Below are 23,572 nucleotides of genomic sequence, written 5' to 3'. Positions count from 1 at the left end.
TCGTTAAAAATAAGGGTGTTATTGTAAATACAGTACTAATAGATAAAGATAATTTAAATATTTTCATATCTGAATTTAACGATTCGTTTTTAGTCCACATCGTGACAGAAAGCTTCGAAAATAAATGTTTCAATCCTCTTAATTACTTAGATTGAGTCATATTTTGTATGTAATGTAATCTAATGTAATTTTCTGTTTATGAATAATAGGAATATCAAAAAATAATATGTGAAACGGGTTATATTCCCCTTTAGGTAACAAAAAATTACATAACAAGTAATTTATTTTTTCATTCACATAGGGAAACTAATGAGCACAATATTTGATGATATTTTCATGATACAGGGTGTCCCACGACGAGTTAAAAGTAGCTATATATAGTAAAATACTTATAGTAGAATCATGGAAATTTCTACGTTTGGGTCTTCTGATACGATCTTTTTAACTAAAATATTTTCAAAGATGACTGTAACTTTGTTATTTTAAATGGAACACCCTGTATATTAATACATTTTTGAAATCTACGTATAATTTTAGTACACTTTTGTCTAAGAACTTTTTTCGAAAAATGCATACTTTTTGAGTTACTAATTTTTTTGTTAAAAAATGGACCAATGCAGACCCTTATAAATTATTTTTTAATAAGGATACTCTTAAAGATATGAAAATGGTTTCTGTTCGGTTGTTTTAAGCATGGTCAGACGTATTTGAATCTATTTTGAAAAATTTTTCATTTCATACAGGGCGTGTAGAAAAAGTGTTCAAAGTTTAACTTCATAAATATAAAATTTCTTTTTTTTCTATTTTAATGAATTCAGTGGTAAAAAATAAGGTAAATTTATGTATACTCTCCTGTACCTAAACCTTACCGTTATTCAGATATTAAATGTTTTCTGTAAATTTTTAGAGATACAGGTGTGGTCTAAATTTTATTTTGACCCGTTGATATAAGCACTGAGAAATAAAAAAGTATTTTTCTCCATCTTGTCAAGGTGTGTATAAAAAATAAATTTGCCTTATTTTTCACCCCTTAATGCATTAAAATAGAAAAAACCGGGTGATTCTATTTAAAAAAATAAAGAAATTTGATATTTATGAAGTTAAGCTTTGAACACACCCTGTATAAAATGAAAAATATACATACAAACATAAATTCAAATACGTCTGACTTTGCTAAAAGCAACCGAATAGAAATCATTTACCATATCTTTAAGGGTAAAGCGTAAAAAAAATTTATAAGGGTCTGCAATGGTTAAATTTTGTACAAAAAAATTAATAACTCAAAAAGTATGCATTTTTCGAAAAAAGTTCTTAGACAAAAGTATACTAAAATTTTAGATTTCAAAAATGTATTAATATACAGGGTGTTCTATTTAAAATAACAAAATTACAGTAGACTTCTGATAGAACCGGAAGTCGGCCATCTTTGAAAATATTTTAGTCAAAAAGATCGTATCCGAACACCCAAATGTAGAAATTTTCATGATTCTACTATAAGTATTTTGCCATATATGCAGATAGTTTTAACTCGTCGTGGGACACCCTGTATATAGAGTGAATGTCCCTTTTGTGGTCTATTCAAGTAAATTTATAACTTTAACGAATGAGGATTGAGGTCTGCGGATACGCCGATGTCCTGGTGATAACCATGCGAGGAAAGTATGATTATATCATAGTGAATCAAACGCATTTGCCCAATCAATCGCTCAAAAATGGTGTGTCAATAAAAGTCTGAGCATTAACCCTTCAAAAAACACTCCAGTTCCATTTACGAGGAGGAACAATTACATTCTAAAAATCTTCAGAATGAAATATTCGAACTAGGTTGAATATTAAATATCTTGAAGTTACCTTCTATCAAAGACCGACACAAAGATAACACCTTCAAGCAGGAAGCCATAAGACCTGAATGACTTTATTCAACTGCAGCAAAATGGTCGATCAAAATTGAAAACACTACAAAAACCAAATTTAATAATATAGATTTATTGGTTCTCAAATGGTTTCGACTCTATCGGGAACGTATAATATGTACCTTTATCTCTAAATAAAAATAAAGTCATCTCCAAAAATATAAGATGTCTTATAAATTTACAAAATCAATACGTGGGTTAAATAGGATAGATAGCGTCGCCATCTTCTGCAAATATCTAACCTATTAATAGTATAGATTTCTATTTTACTGCTTCTTAAACTCGTATAGTGGGGGCGTAAGTAGTATTACATCACTCCAGTATGGACGGAGATTTAAGAAAATTTAGAATGTCAGAATCGAGGTATATAAAAGAAGAATGGGATAGATGAAGAAATGTCAAGGATGTTATAGGAGCAGTGTTGAAAAACTACAATTTGTTATATTCGCCTATATTCCAATTCCAAATAAGAATGATATAAAATTATTTATAATAAGTGCATCTTTATAAAGTGAAATATTAAGTTTACATGTGATCGTGTGTTTGCGAAGGGTAGATTGTGTACTCGTACTAACTGTAAACAGACATTCCCTTTGCTTCGTAAACTGGAATCGGGCAGATGATAAAATTATTGTAATCGCTTCAGTTTTCTTGTAATGGATAGTGCAATGGAACGTGAAACTGGAGCATTGGGCGGACTCTTTCAACAAATTATCCAGGATATGAAGGTAAATTATAAAACTAGCATAATAAACTGGTTAAAAATAACTATGGTTTCTCCAATCAAATTTTCATTTAACACGACTGTAAATTGCATCTAGTTTAGAATTATTGAACCAGAAACGATCCGGAATAAATAATTTAAAGATATTACTATCAATGTGCATGTAGAATTATTTTTTGGCGTTTATTAAATATACTAAAATTATTCAGAAAGTAATATTGAATTTAAGATATTTCAATATTTGGTTATTTACATAATGTCGTAAGTTTTTTATTAGACTGTCAATTATTATTAATCTAGGTTATTATAAGCAATTATTTTGAAATGAGTCCTCTTTCGAATATCTATGTCAAACAATTTTAATTAAATGTTGTTTTTATAAATTAGGACAACCCTTTCATATTCAACTATATCTCATAATTTGCTAAAGTATTTTTTTAATGTTTCTTGCAGAATGGAATGCCCTTATGGGAAGATTTTGTTACAAAAGCTTCCAAGCTACATTCTTCCCTTAAGTAAGTATTAAAATTGTGCACTTGGAAATTTCATTTTTATTATTTATTTAAATTAAAAAAATATATACAGGGGTAGAATGAAACAACAAGATTTTAGTTACTACTTTTATTTTTTGTATAGGGCAACTATTTTGGCAGTCACAGCATATTTAGAATCATTTCAAAGAATTGCTGATTCTGCTACTAATACTAGAGGTAAGTTAATGTCATTGTAATAGCTATTGTATACATGTAGAAAGGAATTTTTTGTCATAAACTTGTTTCTTTGTTTTTCTTTTATCTGCTTTTTTATAGTCTTATTTTTTCTCATAAAAAATCTATGGAAATTAGAGGATGTTGAGAGAAATGTTGAATAAAAAGTTTGATGCGATAAAAAGTTATTGCATAAAATTAAGGACAGTTTTAAAGGAAATAAAGACAAACCTTCCACAATGTTTGGACATTTTTTGAGTACAGTTTATCATTTATTCATTACTTTGTAGTCAATTCAATGAGGTATTTTTTTATTTCAAATACAATTTATTATATAAATTTAAGGACTGCAAATTGAATATCTCAGGACAGTTTATTAATGTTTTGTCAGTTTTTGGTTTAAAACCAGGTTTGGGTACATATCAATTTTCTAAATGATTAAGGACTAATCAATAAACGTGTACATTTATTTTCGCATATGCTTTTATTTGATAATGGAAATTTTAATGAAAAACCTGTGTAAAGAAGAATAGTTGTCAAAAATTCCTGCCATGTGATTATGACCTACTTCACCCAATGATTAACAAACTTATGTTTTATCAAAATTATGTGAATAATTTTTCTAAAAACTGTAAAATTGAATATATATAGAACTGCCGTGCAAAATTATGTCAATTAGTAAGCCATAAAATCCGTTAAAAGAGAGAGATTCGTTGAAAAATTTTTGATGTAGGATAAGGGAAGTTTTTTATAAGAGATAGGTTTGTTGGAGTTGGCCCTGATATATGAGTTAATTCTCTGCAAGGCTGGGGTTCTGAAGGTTGCGTAGGGTTGTGCTCGCTGGAAAGGAGGGAAATCGAACGACCATTGGCCAGAAGACTCTTCTCTATTTGGTTTTTTTTTGTCAATAATTTGGATGGTGGACTGGTTCACCAGGTTACAGGGAAACCAGAAAACCTGCAACACTGTGTATATACGTTAATCATTCTATTGAGAATTGTACCAGCTCCAATTGAGCTCTTTCGACCCTGTATTTTTGTGGATGGTCAGCCCACATTTCATTCCTATTCTATTTCATTGTATATCTCGCACAATCTGATCTTCCACATCTATTTTTTGGTCAATCTCTTCTCGTTCGGTCTCTATTCTGTAATTTTCCTTGTACCCTGTCGTTTTTCCATTTTTTAACGTGTCCGTTCTATTCATTTTACTGTAATTGAATTTACTATATCCTAATTATTCTCCTCTCGTATATCCTTAGTTGTTATTCGTCCATATTTGTTAGTCTCATAGGAAAAAAAAGATAATTGTAAATAAATGTTTGTAAGGTTAAAAATTTCCAACATGTGTCTGTCTATCTTTTAGTAAATTATATTTTTATGTAGATTTGGCCTCGTAGGGACAAAAAAATAATTTACGAACATACGCGAGGTTGTAAAAACAATCCTTACTCATCAATAACTCAACTTTCTATTAATGAAGTAATTTTTGAAATTTATGGAATATTTTTTTTAAAATTAGTACAAACGCACATACAAATTTTTTTATTTCGCGAAATTAATTTTTGTGTCAATTGAACAGGACCGTTAACAGTGAAGAGTTGAAATGTTTATAGTCCATTCACCTATCGGGCGAATCAAATTACCTGGCTGAAAACAATATAAATAAGATGTTACATGGTGGTTTTCTCTATAATAAACTTAATTTCTCACATATACTCGTCACAATAATATAATCAATTTTTTTTACTATTCATTATATGTGAAAAGTTGAAATGGTTATAGTCCATTCATTTAATCGAGTATTAACCGTGATGGCCGTTATTTCGTGACCAATATTTTCTTTTAATCATGTCAGGGAAGTCGCTTTGTAAGTTTGTAAACTATTTGACATAACCCCACAAGAAAAAGTACATAGATATTAAATCAGAGCTGCGTAGAGGCCAACTTGGGTCATCTCTCCTGAGATCAATTTGCCAGGAAAAATTCCACAAAGTCGTGACTGAGATCTACGAGGACGGTCCCAGAAGTACCTGGCCTGACCTAGAGATTAGAAAGTATATAATCCATACAGTTTGACGAAAGTTGTTTAGTATTTATTTGGCAGCCATCAATAGTGAAGGTTTTCAGTGAATTTGTAAACATCGTTATGTGATATAATACTTTCATTTAAAAGGCATTTGCCTAACCAATATAAAAGCTGAATGCTGATGAGCATCGCAGTGGTCGACCAAATGATGTGATGATTCCAGACTGGATGATCGTCAACTGAAAGTACGCGAGCTAAGAGACAGTGGGCATTTCAAATAGTTCGATACATCGCATATTAACTGAAAATTTGGACATGAGAAATCAAAACAATGGACCTAAAAGGGAGAACCGGCCCTAAAGAAGGCAAAGATCGTTCCATCCGTAGGCAAGGTCAGTTATTTTGCCATGCGCGTGGGATAATTTTCATTGACTATCTTTAAAAAAGAAAAACTATTAACGGCGATTATTATGCGGAATTATAGCAACGTTTGAGCGAAGAAATCAAGCAAAAACGGCCGCGTTTGGCTAAGAAGAAAGTGTTATTTTATCAAGACAATACACCAGCTCACAAATCCGTTAAATCACTGGGAAAATGAATGAATAAAAGTTTGAATTGCTACCAGATTTAGCTCCCTCTGATTATTTTCTAATCCCAAAGTTGAAAAAATGGCTCAGTGGTCAAAGATTTTTAAACAATGAAGAGGTGATGTCGCTTCTTATTATAAAAACATCGCTGATAAAAGTGTATGGATCTAAAAAGAGGATAAGGTATTTTCTTTGTTGAGCCAGGTACTTCTGGAACCATCCTCGTATATCAAAATCGATCGTATCATTTTTATTGGTTGTGTATCACGTAAATTATAGGGTGCGCGAAAACTTTTAACCGGTAGTATATATAATTGAGTTGTTCAGATTGAAATTGATGGAATACACAAAAGACGCGTGCTTAGTTTAGTATTAAAACCGTATAATTGTTTATTGCGATACCGCTGGATGCACAAACCTCATCGATTGACCCACATTTTTTCTCACAATATAACAAACGCTTCTGCAACGTTGATAGTCGGCAAAAAGGCCATTGCACCCTATTTTCAAGGCGATATATTTTGTCTATTTTTAGTTAAAAGGGTTTATATTCCATATGAATTTAATCTGTAAGCGTGTTTATTTCTTTTCGTGTGATGCTGTTAAAAAATTTATCACGTGATGTTTCCGCGTTAGAATATAATGGCTGTCGGATATCAGCTTGTCCGTTAATTAGACGCAACTGTTTGGTTTTAAAAATCAATCTAAAAAAAAAAACATAAAATTTCGTATTCATTGATCATGAATTATATCCAGTATTGCTGTCTAGCAATCTACTCTTTGATGTTAATCTGTAGAGGTCTGAGAAGAAGAGATTGCAAGTCTTCCAAAAAGTGAAAAAGTGTCCATAATAATTCCTGCTGTCAACTTATTTATTACGAGGGTTAACTTTTAAGTTTTTGCCTTAAACCTTAGTTCTTATCGATTCTGCTAGGAACTAAAGGAAACATCAGAGCATCTCTGTGAGTACGAGGCGAGTGTTCATAAACAAAGGCTACAGATCTTCCATTCAAACTTTTTAAAACCAGAAGAGGTACGCCGCGCCGCATAAATCCCAAACAAGTTCTGGGCACACAAAAAATCGATGGGTGAAAGTTTTAGCGAGATACATGAACGAACTTCACGCCCTAGCTCATCTAATTTATTCTAAATCGCCAATATAGACCTCAAACCTATGTTCAGATGATTAAACCTCCTTTCTCTACAAAAAATTTTCTGTTTCTCTAATCTTGAGGGGAGATAATAAGTTTTACATTTAAGATAAGTGCAGCATCTATTTTTTCAATGTTAATGCTGTACTTTGCCGTTTATCACGTGATATTGGTCACATCACTGCATTTGTAAACATTGTTTTTTTCCTCTATGGTCCTGCGTCCGTATGTGATGAATGTCGAGAAGCTAAACCAAAATCGATTGTCATTACGTGAAACGTCGATACTGTGCGCCAAAATGGTTAAAGATGATCGGAATGTAACTCACAGACAGTTAGAGGCTTGTTTTAGGATATAGCAGACTGCAACACAATCCATTTGGCATGAACATTTAGGTGGAATCCGCATGTCGGCTCCCATAAAACACATCAAACAACTGAAGGAGAAAAACATTGAATTAATGTCTCATTAACCGAACTCACTCGATTTATAACCTTGTGACTTTTTTTTGTTCTCTAGTTCTTACGATATCATCTAGTAAGTGAAAAGAAATATTTCCAGAATGTCTTGAGCACACCAATTTTTAGTTTTCTCGTATCTTGGAGTGGAAGCCTGTGTGGAAAAAAAATCAGTATCCCAATGACCATAAAACAGGGAAAATAAGAAAGTTGAATGCTTGAAGATCGTTGGTAGAATATGCAGTATGATGTTTTACCCATTTCCAAATGTGAAAGTTTAATGAAAAGTCTTCTAATCCATATGTTTTATCTTAATACGAATGGGAAAAATGCATTTGATATATGGTTTGGCTTCTGGTAACTCGTTAGAAACCAGAAGGTTGTATACTGAATGCTTTCCGTGCAGAATTATACATGATTGTACAACTTTTGTTAGGATTTATGGAACTTGGAAAAAACAGGTTTTCTACTTGAATTAAGTAAACCAGTTTCCATTATTTTTTATAAAATGAAATGGAGAAGGTCAAAATCGAACTATACGAACACCAACTTTAGAGCAAAATGCATTAGATGCAGGAGATGTTGATCCCACAACTAACTTACGCAAAATGTCACATACAATTCACGGAAATGTCTTCCGTAGATTCCGAAAGTGTGTTTATTTTAGTTTTTTTTGTAGTTGTCCTAACCAAGTAAATTTTTAACATTTCAATTTTTCTTTATGTAAGTAACACGATGTTCAACAGCATGCAGTATGCAATGAGAAATGTTTTTATCCCTCCTTTAAATATATTGAATACATAATTACAATTTATGATAATTTTCTTCAAATGTTTCTTTATGGCAAACAATTTCCTTGGAATGTACAACGATTTAAAAATCTGCATAACTCTTGAACTATTTTTGTTGAGAAATCCATTTTTGTAAACTTTAGATTGTACAGGCTGTCCCTGTAAAAGTTACGGATTGTTAACCATTAGCATGAGCCTTCCCTAGCTTTCAAGTAGTGTAGAATTATTTGTTTCGTCAAACACACCAGGTACACTCTGTAGAATCGAACATAGTCGTTCAAGATAATTTTGACGTTAGTCCTTTTATATGTTTCGTCCACTTTCTCGTCCAAAGTAACGTCTTTGGTTTCATGTGAATTTTCTTATCGACTTTGTTGATATAAGAAATTTCTCATTATATTTGTTATAGGAGCAACTAGAGAAATAGGAACAGCTCTAACTCGAATATGCTTACGACACAAAGCAGTCGAAAATAGACTCAAAAAGTTTACGAGGTAATAAAAATTTTGTTGTTGTTTCTTTTGTACTAAATTTCAATCTGATTTCGAATTATAAACAACAATTTATTTTATATGAAATATATATGATTTGTAGTGTCATTATGGAATGTTTGATTGTTCCATTACAAGAAAAATTAGAAGAATGGAAGAAAATAGTCGTGAATTTGGACAAAGACCATACGAGAGGTAAAATATATTTTTCTTAAACAAATTTTATGAATTTTACAGACACGAGATGGCGGTTTGACGACAAAAAAATATTTGCTTTTTTGCTATATCAGGTCTAATAATTATTATGTGATATTTTGTACTTATATGAAAAAATTCCACTATAATCTATTTAGAAAAATGGTTTTTTAGGTAACAGCTATGAAAAAATATAAATGTTACCATATAATATAAAAGAAATACCAATACTTTGTTTTCTTTCTAACCTTTTACTTTTTAGACCTGTGTGTTTCGTGAATTAACTTGATTTTAAGTCTCTTTTCCATGAGCTTTCTATGAGCTCAAATTTTTGGTTTCAACATACTTTGGTCTTTATCAAAATTTAGCTTCTTCCTTTGGTTTTATAGTCTGCAGAGGCTTTTCCTGGTCTCGATGCTCAATGTGATATTTTCGTCTCCCTCCAGTTTTAGAGCTACTAGATTTTCACCGAGTCAGTAGGTCGAAAATACCAATGCCTCCTCGTCGTTAAGGTTTTTTATCTCTCCGTTGATCATTGATGTAGATGTAGAAAATACACAACCTCCGAGACAGATTCTTGCATGTTAAGCAATTCAAACCAACAGTCGTCATCTCTATTTGAGTTCGCACAGTAGTAGTTGAACACCATGTACATTGTCTTGATTAAACAGTGGTTTTTTCTTCAACGTATGAGGTCATCGTTGCTTGATTTTTGCATTTTGGAGATAGTCGATGAAGAACATCCCAAAATACTGAAGCCATAACCTTCTCAGCTTGTTGTTGTGTTTTTGGACGCTTCGGATTCGGTTCACCGGCTGCAGTCCGCTCAAATGATGATCGTTTTGATTTCGGAGTGAAGTAATTGATCCTTGTTTCATACATTGTCACATATCAAAACAAAAAATGTGATTTATTACGTGTAAACATGACCAAACACTGCTCTGAATCATCAACGCGTTATTTTTGATCGACCGTGAATAAATTTCGAAGAAAGCTTTCTAATGGTCAAATGTTCATGCAGAATTGTAGACTTCTGATATCTTTACGGCCTCAGCTATCTCACGCAATATCAATTTACGATTAGATTTAGCCAATTCGTGGAGTTTTTTTGTTTTCTGGAGTAACAACCTCAATTGGATGACCAGAACATTCACCATCATCTATGTCTGTACCACTGCACCAAATTGTCGATGGAACATAATCCGGCTAACACTTTTGAAGCCATTGTTGAACTTCTACAGTATTTTTTTTAAATCAAGAAGCAATGATAAATTAACACACGAAATTGTTTTGAAAATAACAAAATTAGCTTCACTTAAATAGCTGTCACTTTTTCCTGGCTAATCGAAATGTCATGAAATTTGATACATAGTCATTTGAAAGTTGGTACTTCATAAACGTCATATAGATTTAACAATAGTAGCGCCATCTGTGTGTTAGTCACACGACTTATTGAGTGATGTAATACGTTAAAAATATATAACAATGGAAACTCTTTTTTTCTCCGTATTTACCTAACAACGAAAACAATTTTCTTTATGTCAGTATTATAACTAATCTAATTGAGTAAAATTTTGATAGATGATGTCATAAACATGGGGAAAATTAACAATATAATCACAGTAAACTCTGAAGAAACAGTTTACCGCCAAACCGCTCTTTTAGACCAACCGCCCACGGGGCAACTGTTTTGAAACAAAGGTTTGAAACCAGTTGATCTTGCAACGGTTTGACAACGTATAACATCGGGAAGCCGCATACGAGGTGACTCGAATGAAACTAGTTTGCAATCGGTTGTACTTAATCATGATTTCGCGGTCGCGGGGTTGTTTCATCATTATTTAATTTTTTTCAATATGAAATAATGATCGTCAAGAACTAAACTTCAAATTTTTGGAAAAATAGCTTTTTATCGATATTCGATAAACGTTGTATCTGTCTGCTGCTGCGAACTCAAATTTTGACTAAGGTACTGATGGATCCAATATTCTCGCTGTATCCTGCATTGTCTGTGGTATTGATAATAATCAAAGACGTCTTCATCATCTGTGTCTGAATACAAAAGTTTTACTATTGCAAGATTAAATGTTTCAAAACAGTTGAATTGTGGGCGGTCGGCTTTATATGCAAACATTGATTCTCCTAAATCAAAATTTCTCTATTTAGATTTCAAAAGAGCGAAATCCGAACTTAAGAAAAGATCGACAGATACGTTGAGGTTACAAAAAAAATTGAAAAAAGGCGTGGGCGGTGATGTGCAGAAAAGATTCGAATGCGGACTTCAAGATGTTACCGAAAGACGTCAATTGTTGGAGGAAACGGAAAAGCATGCCGTTAGAGCTGCTTTGATCGAAGAAAGAACTAGATTTTGTTCGTTCGTCGGACTGCTTAAACCAGTTGTGGTAAAATCTCGTTGAAACGAATTTAAATATATTTTTTTACTATTATTTATTTTTTATTGAATAGGAAGAAGAAATAGCGATGCTTACGGAAATGGGTCATTTACAAGAAGCCGTCCAACAATTAGAAAAACACACCTACGATCCAAAATCTTTACCGCCAGCGTCCGAACAAATTATAGCGGATTTAAAAAGTTCGGAGAGCGGTTGGTCGTTTCAAACACCGCCTTCTTCGCCGTCCAGCTTAGGCTCGAGAAAATCCTCCATGTGTTCCATAAGTTCCATCAATAGCTCTTCATCGAGCAGTTCCAAAAGTCACCATTCTCCCAGTCATCCATGGCAAAGGTCACTTTCACAGGTAAATCTATATAACAAATTTACAATTGGACGTTTTGTTTTGTTTCTATTTATTTAGTGTAGTTGATTTTATTTATGTTTTTATTTTAATTTTTTTTTTATTTTCTTTTTATTATCAAACAGCCAGTAGGTCGTAGTGGTACAATGCGTGTTAGATCCGTATCTAGTCAAGATTCTGGATTTATGTCACAAGATACACTTTTTCTAAGACCACCTTCAGCTTTTAGCGCTACCCAGGTAAGTTTAGGTATTGAAACGATTTATATAAAAAAAATTTTTTACATCAAAACTTGATATCGACGAGCGTTCTGGGCGACAGTTTCCTTTCACTTCTTATAGGCATTTCCGGAACCTATTTAACCACTTGTTCATAGTTGATTCCATTCAGAAAATTTGTATATTCTTACTACTAAATAATCTTTGACCTTTTCGAAGTCATATTGTCTGCCATATTAGTTGATCTAATTATTATAGGGGTTTGACAAAATTTATTTTTTTAGATATCCAACATGTCAGAACACAGCAACAACAGCAGCAGTTCAAGTACTCCTTGTACTCCTTTTCCTGTAACTGCGGCTCCAACAACGACAGCCACGTGGCCAAATTTACAAGAAACTATACAGTTTGAAAGAGCAGCTTCCGCAATCATCAACGATAGACCACATACTATATCATCAGGTAAAAAAACACTAGTGGCATCAATATATTTGTGTTATTAATTTCCACCATTTCTAAATACTTATTTAATCCTGAAACCTTTCCACCTTTTCAGGTGTAAATCATGCAAGAGTTAAGTCATTACGTGGGCTCCATTTTCGATTTTCCTATCCTCTGTCTTTTGTTTTATTTCCTGCTATCTTATTCTTAATTTCTCCTGTCCAGCCCCGCTTATCTCCCATTCTTATAAATGGGTCGAACGAACTTGAATGCCTTCTATTTTATTTTGAATTTTATAAATAAAAAAATAATAAAATTAGTTGCAAGCTGAGTTTCAAAACGTACATTATTTTATTACAGCTTACGAAAAAGGACATCAGCGATCTCCTTTAACCGTATATACATTCCAAGCTCCAGATCAGACTTTATCTCAACCAGCTAGTCCGGTTACATCAACTGGACCCACAGATACAACTTCGAATATCGTACCGCCCAAAAGTCCGGGAACTGCGGTTAAATCGTCTCTATCTAAACCGCCTCTACCTTTGGTAAGTAATCTCAAATAACTTCCAATATTATTCTAAATGTTTATTGTTGTTTCTAGCGTTGTTCTTCCTTGGAACGTCCAAGCGGTCCTTCGATTCCGGCCAAAACAATTACGCAGGGTGTAAGAGTATTGCCTCCGGGGGCAGAATTATCGGTAATCAAAAAACCGTCTCCGTTACCGTCTCATTTATCTAAAATTAATACCCAACCGACGTACGCAAATATGCACGAACTCGCAATTATGGCGGCTGCTGCCAAAAATCAGGATAAGGGCTTCCCGCCACCTCCTCCTACGGAGTTCACTAGTCCACCAGAAAAGGTAAAAAAAATCAACTCTCTATCTGTTGCCGCGATAATGCTCAATTATATATCTTGTTTTCGTCAAATCTAACCTCAAAATTCCAACGTTTCACATTTTATTCCAATTTTCGGACCTCATTTCACCTTTTCAGACCTAATTCCAACATTAAAGACTTAAATCCAACGTTCTAGGCCTTATTCAAACATTCCAGACCTTATTAGAACGTTGCAGACCTTATTCCAATAACCACACCTTATGGTAACGTTTCAGACATTATTATAACGTTCTAGACCTTATTCCAATGTTCCAGATCTCTGATACCTTCCAGACTAACGTTCCAGACGTTATTTCATCAATACAGACCTTATTCCAACGTTCCAGGCCTTATTAGAACGTTCTAGACCTTATTAAAACGTTCCAGATCATATTGGAACGTTCCAGATCTTATTAGAACATTGCAAACCTTTTTCCAATATTCCAGACCATATTCCAATATTCTAGACCTTATTCCAACGTTCTAGACCTCATTCTAGCGTACTAGACCTTATTCCAACGTTCTAAGCCTTGTTTAGACGTTCTAGATCTTTCTACTACCTTCCAGGCTAATCGTTTATATTGTGTCTCGAAATTGCTAGAAAGGTTAAATCTATGATGTTAACTAACAGGCCAGACGATAATTCATTTTATTTTTTCATTCGTTTCAGGCTGGCGAATGCGAAAAAGAAAGTAGTACGAGCGAAAGTTCCTTAGAATCATCTAGCGGATACGGAAGTCAAACTACTTTCAATTTCGAGGAAATACATCACGTAGAAAATATGAGTAATACAGGAACGTTACGTAATACACTTTTGAGAAGAGGATCTATACAAAGTCAAAAACCTCCACCGCCGATAAGGAGAACGTCGTCTATAACAAATACGTCCACTATAGGTAGTTTGGAAAACTTGCCACCGCCGCCGCCTTTTTTGTTGGAACCTTCTATTCAACCGCCGCCTAAACAGCAACAACAACAACAACAACCGACTACCGGTAAATACGTCAATTATTTGTGGAATTTTGTCGTTTTAACTTTTATCTAATTCAGGTATAAACGTCGCGGAAACTGTAAAGGCTTTGACGGAATTGAATCATACACCGGCCAGCCCGAATTCAGTTAGACGCATGTCGACCTCGTCCCAAAATATCTTCCAAACTACGTCACAGACACAATTCGCGACTCCTCTACTGAGTACTTTTCAAAATCAATCCAAAGTATCGTATTTATCGCAATCTGGCGGCGTGGTTTACGCTCAACCGTTACAAATAACCGGTAGTCCGACTACGATGAGACGAATACAAAATTTACGATCGCAAAGCGCCGATAGAAAATCCGATGGTAAATAAAGTTTCATCAATTTTATCTTCGCATTTCGTAAATTTATTTTTCAGGTCCCGGTGGCGTCAGTTCTAATTTCATAGCGTCGCTTAGCGCCAAATTGACGCCGCATCTCAGTCCGAAATCATCGAGAAGATTATCCGATGATAGTACCACACCGACTAATTCTCCTATTAATAAACACGCTCATCATCACAAATCTGGTCCGGGTCAAAGTTTTTTGGATTCTTTGAACGCCAAACTTTCACAGACGCATACTCTAAGCGCTCAACCGACTCAATTGAAGGCCAATAAGATCCGTCAAATGATTAATAGTAGAGCGCAGGTGAGAAAAATGTTTTTTCAACGGTAAACCTGTGAATTGATACTTGAAAGTGGTACTTTTATATACAAAATTATATCAGTTTATGCTGGAGTCACTATATATTCAAAAATACACAATTATGAATGAATCACTCCTTATTTGCGAAAGTTAAATCACCCTATATATTCAGATTCACGGTTCCATAACAATAAACAATAATAGTGCTGGAATCACACTATATATTTAAGCTTTGAAAACACCAGCTTCGAAATTTGTTCCATAATATTTGAATTACCTCATATTTTGAAAAATTACTGTGTATTTTTCTTCTAATCACCCTCTATATTGAAATTTATGATTTTTTATCAGCTTATATTGTATTTTTTGTATAATGCTTGATTCACCTTATATATTTGAAAGATGATGTTTGAATTGTATAGTTTTTACAAAATTGCTTGAATCACCATGTATATTCAAAATGTGATGCGTATCACTGCTTAAATCACCCTTTATATTCATGGATAATTAACAATAAACAATAATAGTGCTGGATATAATACTATATATCTATATATCTGAGGTTTGAAAACACCAGTTTTGAAATTTGTTCCATAATATTTGAATCACACTATATTTTTGAAAAATTGCTTTGTATTTTTCTTCTAACCACCCTGTATATTGAAATGTATACTTCTTGAATCATCCTATATATTTAAAATTGTGATTAAACAACAATTTATTGTAAATTTGTTCCATATTAATGTTATAATCACAATGCTAGAACCATCCCATTCATTCAAAATTAAATCGCTAATATTACTTGAATCATCCTGTATATTTAGAAATATGGTTAAACAACTGCTGGTTGAAAAAGTTGTTCACTAATTCTTAAAACACCCTATATATTTAAAAGCTGCTAAGTAAATATGCCTCAGTCATTTTATTTTTGTAATGTGTTCCTTAATAATGTTTGAACCACCCTATATATTTAAAATTTGTCCATAATAATGTTGGAAATCCCAACATTTTGAAAATTTGATCTATAATAACTTTGATCCACTGTAAATATTAATAATAATGTTTATGGAACAATTTATTCCAGTAGTTGTTTTGTGATAGAGCTCCAATCACCCTGTCTATTTAAAAACTTTTCCATACTAATGCCTGCACACCCTATATATTTGAATTTATGTTTATATTGGCTAGGAAAAATTGTCCTGACTGATTATGAATTATTACAGACATTCGACCACAACGAAAAATTTTAAATTTAAATCGTGAAAGGTGAGCATTGAGTTGTAAAATAACAATGTTTGAAATTATTTCCTCATTCCAATCGAGTCCTGTATTTTCATTTAAGGATAAAATACTATCTTAACCTATAAATACCTTGAGATAGTAGTTTACGGTTTAAATGAATACTTTGGTGACTCTTGATGTGTGTTTTTACTAATCGTTTGAAGATTTACGTCACCCTTATTAAAACTATTACTATCCTCACTATTTTTTTTATTTAAAAAGCGAGCACAAGAGGGTAAACATTATTACACTCGAGCCATGTGAATATGGACCTTTTGCATGTTGTAGTGTTCATGAAAAACGTGTCTTGATATCTGATTCCACAAGCTCGCACTTCTCCCAAGAAAGGAGCTCCGATAAATTGACGTTCTAGACATCTGCACGTGAACTCGATGCTCATGAGCCACGTGCACTTCTCGAGTAGGTCTTGGAGACACTACTCTAGGTGGGATTATGTTGTAAAGCTCGGAAGAGCATCTGAAGTGGCAGTATCGGTAAAATAACGACCTCTCTTCTTTGTTCTAAACTTTTTTGGTGAACACTGGATCGCCTATAAGTCGAATTGCTCGTTTGTGTATTGAGGCGATCATCATCAGATAGCTGCCTTAGATAATTACGCCACGCTGCTATGCTCTCAACCTCAACACTCAACAAGAGTCCTCAACAGAACCATATCCTGATCTTTTTTGCATTAAATTCAATGAGATTGCTTCGATACTACTTCAAAATGTTTCCAAGATAGGTATTGATGGTGGTGACCTGGAGAAAGAGATCAGGTGACAAAGGGAACACTAACTGGACCTCAAAGCTTCGGTCCTTACGTTGGGTCATAGACCAGGAGATCCTCGATTGATCTATGCTTCTATCTATATCTCCATGACCTTGGGACTAAAACAGTCGAAGCAGTAGTTGTTGGAAACTGTCTTTTGGTATGGGTTGATCCCGAACAAGTTTCAAATCTACAGGGGATAGGGAAAAGAGTTTGCATGTTACAATTGGTGGTATTCCATCGGGAGCAGTGGCTTTATTAATAACAATTTTTGCCACTTATTCTTACACCTTTTGTCATGTCCTTCAAGAACTAATATACATTTGAGTAATTTTTGTGATAAGATCAGAAGATTTATTTTAATGTTTCAGCCTGATCCGAAAGTTTGTCATGAATCGTTGATGGATCAAATTAAAAAAGGGGCAACTTTGAAACGTGCCAAATCAACGAACGATCGATCAGCTCCGAAAATATGCTAGTGAAATTTTAATCACTCGGTATAATCTTTTTAATATATCTTGTCGATTTAATATAGTTTCGGTTTGGACTTAATTTGAAATTTGATATTTTTATGCGAAGTACGATTTTTGGAATAATTTTTTTTTGTTGCCAAATAATTTATTCTAATCCACTAAATTATAGTAACCAATTTGAAACGTCCACTGGTGGACGTTTAAATATATTATTTTTGGTATTTTGGTATTAAATTTCGAATTAAATCTATCTAACACATGTTTTAACATATCGTTAAGCTGAAATATCGAAATCCACCCTTAATCCTTTTAACTTTATAATCTTATATATCGTATTATGATGTATTATTATATGTACCTTATTTTGAGTGCTTGATAAAAAAATATTGCGTCCGAGGGCCAGTACGGTCCTATTCTTTGTTTACGTTGTCGAGTGAATTTGGACAAGTGACAAGAACAGGACCGTACTAGCTTTCGAGCGTTTCTTTGGTGGATTTTGATATTATTTTAATAGTAATAACATTTTTTTATCCAACAATGTTCAATTGGTGTATTTAGTAACGTCCATTTTACATTAACTTGACTGAATTATTTTTATAAATGTTAGTAGAATAGTAGGTTCAAGAATAAAAAAAAGTAAGGTAGTATCGATTCAATTATGGATTATATTAATATTAACAATGAAAACGGAATATGATGATTTAAAAATTTTCATTGTTCATAAATCAATTAATTATTGTAGAAAAAACAGATTCACAAAACTTATTAATTCCATCATTCATTTATTGTAGACGCGTCATTATTAAGGTCCATATTGGGTAGTTTTCGGATGTTTATTTTCCCCCTTTTGATATTTGTCATAATAAATTTCTCAATATCGAATTCATACAAATCAAAAAATTACATCACCTTGGATTGTATCTACTTTAAACAATATTTTCATCTTCTGTGTATTTTTTTTTTGAAATTGCTCAGGTTATGGAGCTGTAACTCAAAACAAAGCCTTGCTTCCATATTCCCACTAGATTCTAGTAAAAAGAAATGGTATTCCAGAAAATATTGTAGGCGTTCTTACAATTCGTTTGATTTGATAATGTGAATTGTTTCAACACTATGATCTTCAACTTCTTCAGAGTTTTCTGCTACGTAACACATCAATCGAAGAAATTTTTAATCTTCTTTCGATATTTAACAATTTATGTTTAGAAGATGTGATTTGTGGTGACCTCTATTTGTCAGATCCGTGACCGATTGTTTTAACATCATCTTCATCTTCTTCAGAGTTTTTTACCACGTGACATCAACTGAAGAAATTTTTGATATTTGTCTGTTAGATACACGTTGTTTGCGATGACATATTTTCCGTTTTCATTGCGAACTAGATTTTAAATATTTTTTTTAAATATTTGTAAATAGCCTGTTTAAGTAGTAAAACCACTTTCAGTAACAATGTATATAAACATTTAAATTATGTAAGAGATGTTAATATATTCAAAACTTGTAGTATTATCAATTAGAACGCAACATTTTATTTTATAGTACAATTTTTATATATTTAGAGAGTTTTGTTCGATTAGAAGGTCTTTAACTTGATACTTTAACTTCTACCTCTATGTTATTAAAAATAACGCATTTTCTTTTTTCAGTTTCTAGAACAAAATAAATCCTTATATAGCTCAAATTTTTAGATTTTTTTGCTACATTTCTACGTTATGTATCAACAATGAAAAAAAAATTATAACGTGTTTATTGACCTGTACACTTCTTGTTTGCTTTCTCAATTTATGTATACACTAAACTATACACTAAGACATCAGATTATTTACTGACTTTCTCCTTGATAAACCATCGCCTATTTATATAAAACGGATTTCTAGATAACTCGGATTCTAGAATTTCCCGCATCCACCAAATTGGACTGTATCCAGAATCTCCTTATTTCCAAACTATCCCCAACCTTATATCCCTTATATAAATTGAACACATTATTTTAGCTCATACCACATATCCCCATAAGGACACGTAATTTTCAATGACAGTATACAGGTGGTATTTGAAAATATAAAAGTGAGGTGTAGCTACCATGGGACTATGAAATGTAATTAATCTTCACCTCGTTAAGAAGGCGATTTAATACAATTTTTTTTCATTCTGTCGTTTGAGCGAGATATTACTTGAATACGATAACATGGGACAATCTGTATACACTACATATATGCAGGTTAATGGTAAATTTTGTTGAACAATTCATAACGCATTGACTTTAAAATAATTCTATTAAATATTCTGTTTCCTGATTAAAATATTTCAGTTCCTTTTTTATGAAGCTTTAATTTATGTTTATATTTTATAAAAATTTAATTTTTTAATAATTATATTTGTTGATCGGTTGCGTTCCATAAATATTTCGAATTATTACACGCAATTGGACTCTTAAACCACGTTTATATCATACAACTATTTGCTTTCCGTCAATAATGTCAATAATTACTTACTCAGTAAGTTTTTGTTTCATTATTTAATTATTTTTCAAACAATGAAAATATCTAGTATCATTCCTGAACTATCAAACAACCAATCAGAGAATATTCGCTAATATTGTTATAGTAATTTCAATTTTGTTCAGTTGACACTACAATGACATATGTCAACATTTAGAAATGTCAATAATGACAAAATGCCGCGTAATATTCTATTATTCTCTAATTATACAAAAAATTGTTTCTCCATATTCTTAAATTTATTATTTTCTTGTATTAAATCAACATATTATATGGAACGCAACCCCATCGAATTGATAATTCTAAATATATCTACAGGATTGTTGCCAATTCTTTTAATGTATCAGCTGTTGTAGATTTTTTCGGATTAATATTAGGAGATGCTGATATCAAGAATTGATTCGAAACAGAGTAATATCAGGAGATGCTGATATTAATGATTGATCTGAAGCAGATCAATATCAGGAGCTGCTGATATCAATAATTGATTCCAAACAGATCAATATCAGAAGATGCCGCCGATATTAATACATTGATAAAAGCATTAAAAATAAGAATCGAGTGTTGCCAATGCTGATAATCTAGCTCAATATCAGGAAATTCTGATTTTAATGATCGATTTAAAGCAGGTAAATATCAATGCTGATATTAATGATTGATTTGAAGCAGATAAATATCAGAAGATGCTGATATTAATGATACTAAATTACTATCTTTGTTGATAGTCCACGGATGCTGATTTTTCTTAGATTAATATCAGGAGATGCTGGTATCAATAATTGATTCGAAACAGATTAATATCAGAAGTTGCTGATATTAATAAATGATAAAAGTATTAAAAATAAGAATGGAAATATTAAATATTAGCATCAATTGTTACCGATGTTGATATTATCAGCCTTAAGCCTTAAAATCACCGAAGATTATTGCTGATGCTAATAATTGTTGATTTTGCAGCAATCCTATATCAAACCGAATGAAACTAACGTTATATTTGTAACGTAAAAGAAGAAAAAATTACTAAATGAATGTATAATAGCTCTAATATTTACTGGAAACAACTCGAAAATGTATATAATAATAACAATTAATGTCTATGACTTTTCATATGCGTTAATACTTTTCGAAGTATGGTTACTAGTTAAGACAATGTGTAAGGTTTCTGGAGTTCGCTTGATTTGTGTTGTAAGATTATTAAAAACTAAAAAATATCTAACTTTGTTTTATTTACCAATATTTTGATGATTGTTATTGAGCAATTATCAATTATTTACCTACTTACCTTTGCACTAAAGTTAAATACTAAAAAGTCATTTTTATGCTGAACATATAAAAACCGCCCTCAACAGCATCTTATTAAAGACACTGCTCATGAATGAGAATTTGAAGAAGAAAAAATAATTCTTAGGATTTAAAAAACCATAGACAAATTAGCATTCACCTACTGGTCCACCAAGGTAGGAACTAAAATCCGATTAAAGCCGAAACTAGAAACACGCCACTTGTCGGATATGTGTGCGTATTATGTTTTTCCATTCAATATGGCCCCTTTGTATGCCAATCAATGGAAAAGTTTTATCGCATTGGGTTTATATTAAAGATTGACTCTAATTCCAACAAGTGTTTCTCATAGAAAAAGTGTCACATAAACCGACGTGGCGTATTGCTAGTGGGTTTCGATCCTCAAAACTCCCATCAGTTTCCGAAAATTCCAATAATCAGCTAATGAAGACATGTGGACGTCGAGAAGACGCAAAGTCAACAGAAAAGTAGAAGGTAATTATAAGAGCAATTATTTAGTTAAGAAAAAGACTTATTCTACTGAAAACACTGTTTACATCACCAACACTCACAATTACACTGTCTGACGCGCAATATTTTCTCGTGACGTGGCGTTCTGCTAGTAGGTTTCGACCTTAACTCGATCAATTTCCAATAATTCCAATAGTCAACTAATGAACACGTGGACGTCGAGAAGACCCAAAGTTGTAGATAATTATAAAAGCAATTATTTAGGTAAAAAAAGGCTTCTATATCGGACCACTTCTATATTATTTATTTTCAGAATTGGTTTTTTTTTTTCACTAAAAACTTTAATCTACCTCAAAATGGCGAACGTAGGATAAACAATCGATTTTCGCGTGGCGTGGCGTGCTGCTAATGGGTTTCGATCTTAATCGATCAATTTCCAATATTCAACTAATGAACACATGTGGATGTCGAGAAGACGCAAAGTCAACAGAAAAGTATTAGATAATTATAAAAGAAATTATTTTCATTATTTAGTTCAAAAAAGACTTCTATATCAGATCACTTCTGTATCAGACTTCTATATTATTTGATAAATAAATTTCACGTGGATGAATTGCGACTTCATGGAGTCAACACCCCATCAATTTTTGTGGAATTTGTTGAATTTTCACTAGTTTCTCGATTCCTTCTAATTAGAATTCTCATATTTGATATTTGCAGAGAGCTTAATAATTATGCTAGTAATTCATCTAACGCTAATTCAGATTGTGATAAATCAGCAGATCTCTTATAAGTACACCGTTATCGACGTTGCCAAATCTCTCTTATCTGGCACTGTTTCATATTAATTTAATGGTGTTTTAAATTTCATCCAATTCATTATAAAATAATTCTGATCATAAATATCTCAAAAATAGTGAAATATTTTTTATAATGATTGTTGGAATCGGATCTAGATGACGTTATCAAAAATCAAATAGACAATCTAAAAAACAGATACGTCTATGTCAAAATGGCGGACGTAGGGTAAACAATCGATTTTCTCGTATCTACCCGTGTTAGCTTTTCTTTTTCGGCAGTGAAAATTGTCAGCTAATGGAAAGAAGAGATCTAAACATATTCTAATAATAAAAGAAAAGTAAAAAAAGAGTATAAGTTAATAAAAAAGCAGGTTAAATATTACGGAGATAAAGTTAACACATTGTTACATGATAAAAAAGTTAATGAAGAAGATCAAAAACATCACTATATAAGCAGGAAGGAAGTAGAACAAGCGACACATGAAGAAAATAATGTACAAGCCAGTGGAGGAGATGGAATAGCCTCAGAAATGATCTAATGGCTGGAACAAAAAGATTTGGGAAATATGCGTATACAAAAAAGAAGAGCCAGATGGAATTGGATAATTCTAGAGCTGTATGCCTAGTAAAAACAGGCTGTAAGTTATATAATAGAATAGTTAAAAATAGGTTAAGAAAATGTGGAGAATATAAATAAGAATTCAGACCAGCAGGACAAAGAAATGATATTTATAGTGCGACAACTAATTAAAAGGAAATTAGAAGAAGAAGAAATGTTTATAAAATTCATTGATATCAAAGTAGCTTTTGACATAATAGATAGAAGAGAAACAGATGAAAGTAATTAGGGAATCAAATGCTAGAGCACAAATATCAAGAATGGAATTAGAAGAGGGAGAAGGGGGAAGAGAAAGCATATTAGTTTTATGGATAAAATCGGCTACATAAATCTGAAACCAGTAAAGACGAACTTTCTACTATAATCAGATGTATC

The 23,572-nt window shown here is 32.4% G+C and overlaps 1 protein-coding gene across 3 annotated transcripts; it reads left to right on the top strand.

The window, feature by feature from the left end:
- The first annotated feature begins 2,240 nt into the window (after nt 1–2,240).
- Nucleotides 2,241–21,231, top strand: LOC130447988 (mucin-2). 3 transcript variants are annotated; one of them, XM_056785103.1, is made up of 16 exons: nt 2,247–2,641; nt 3,091–3,152; nt 3,274–3,347; nt 8,769–8,853; nt 8,954–9,045; nt 11,212–11,447; nt 11,512–11,802; nt 11,925–12,038; nt 12,302–12,479; nt 12,819–13,006; nt 13,063–13,323; nt 14,010–14,334; nt 14,390–14,680; nt 14,734–15,005; nt 16,226–16,268; nt 17,424–17,510. In XM_056785103.1, exons 1-15 carry the CDS (start codon nt 2,570–2,572, stop codon nt 16,250–16,252), a joined length of 2,568 nt encoding a protein of 855 aa, XP_056641081.1. In that variant the 5' UTR covers nt 2,247–2,569; the 3' UTR covers nt 16,253–16,268; nt 17,424–17,510. The 3 variants fall into 3 exon arrangements, with proteins under 3 accessions (XP_056641071.1, XP_056641081.1, XP_056641091.1); XM_056785093.1 differs by lacking the exon at nt 16,226–16,268 and having other exon boundaries at nt 2,241–2,641; nt 17,424–21,231; XM_056785113.1 differs by lacking the exons at nt 3,274–3,347; nt 16,226–16,268 and having other exon boundaries at nt 2,612–2,641; nt 17,424–21,231.
- Nucleotides 21,232–23,572: the final 2,341 nt, after the last annotated feature.

Source organism: Diorhabda sublineata, chromosome 1 (genome assembly GCF_026230105.1).
Source record: "Diorhabda sublineata isolate icDioSubl1.1 chromosome 1, icDioSubl1.1, whole genome shotgun sequence".
NCBI lineage: Eukaryota > Metazoa > Arthropoda > Insecta > Coleoptera > Chrysomelidae > Diorhabda > Diorhabda sublineata.
Note: the sequence above shows the minus strand (reverse complement) of the source record. Positions and strands in the feature narration are given on the sequence as shown.

What these genes read in the sequence shown, in the direction of transcription:
- LOC130447988 (XM_056785093.1), top strand. Translation starts at nt 2,570, where the DNA reads ATGGATAGTGCAATGGAACGTGAAACTGGAGCATTGGGCGGACTCTTT. An exon ending in ACAACAACAACCGACTACCG is followed by an intron (nt 14,335 to 14,389) that starts GTAAATACGTCA and finishes TATCTAATTCAG; the next exon opens with GTATAAACGTCGCGGAAACT. An exon ending in CGCCGATAGAAAATCCGATG is followed by an intron (nt 14,681 to 14,733) that starts GTAAATAAAGTT and finishes TTTATTTTTCAG; the next exon opens with GTCCCGGTGGCGTCAGTTCT.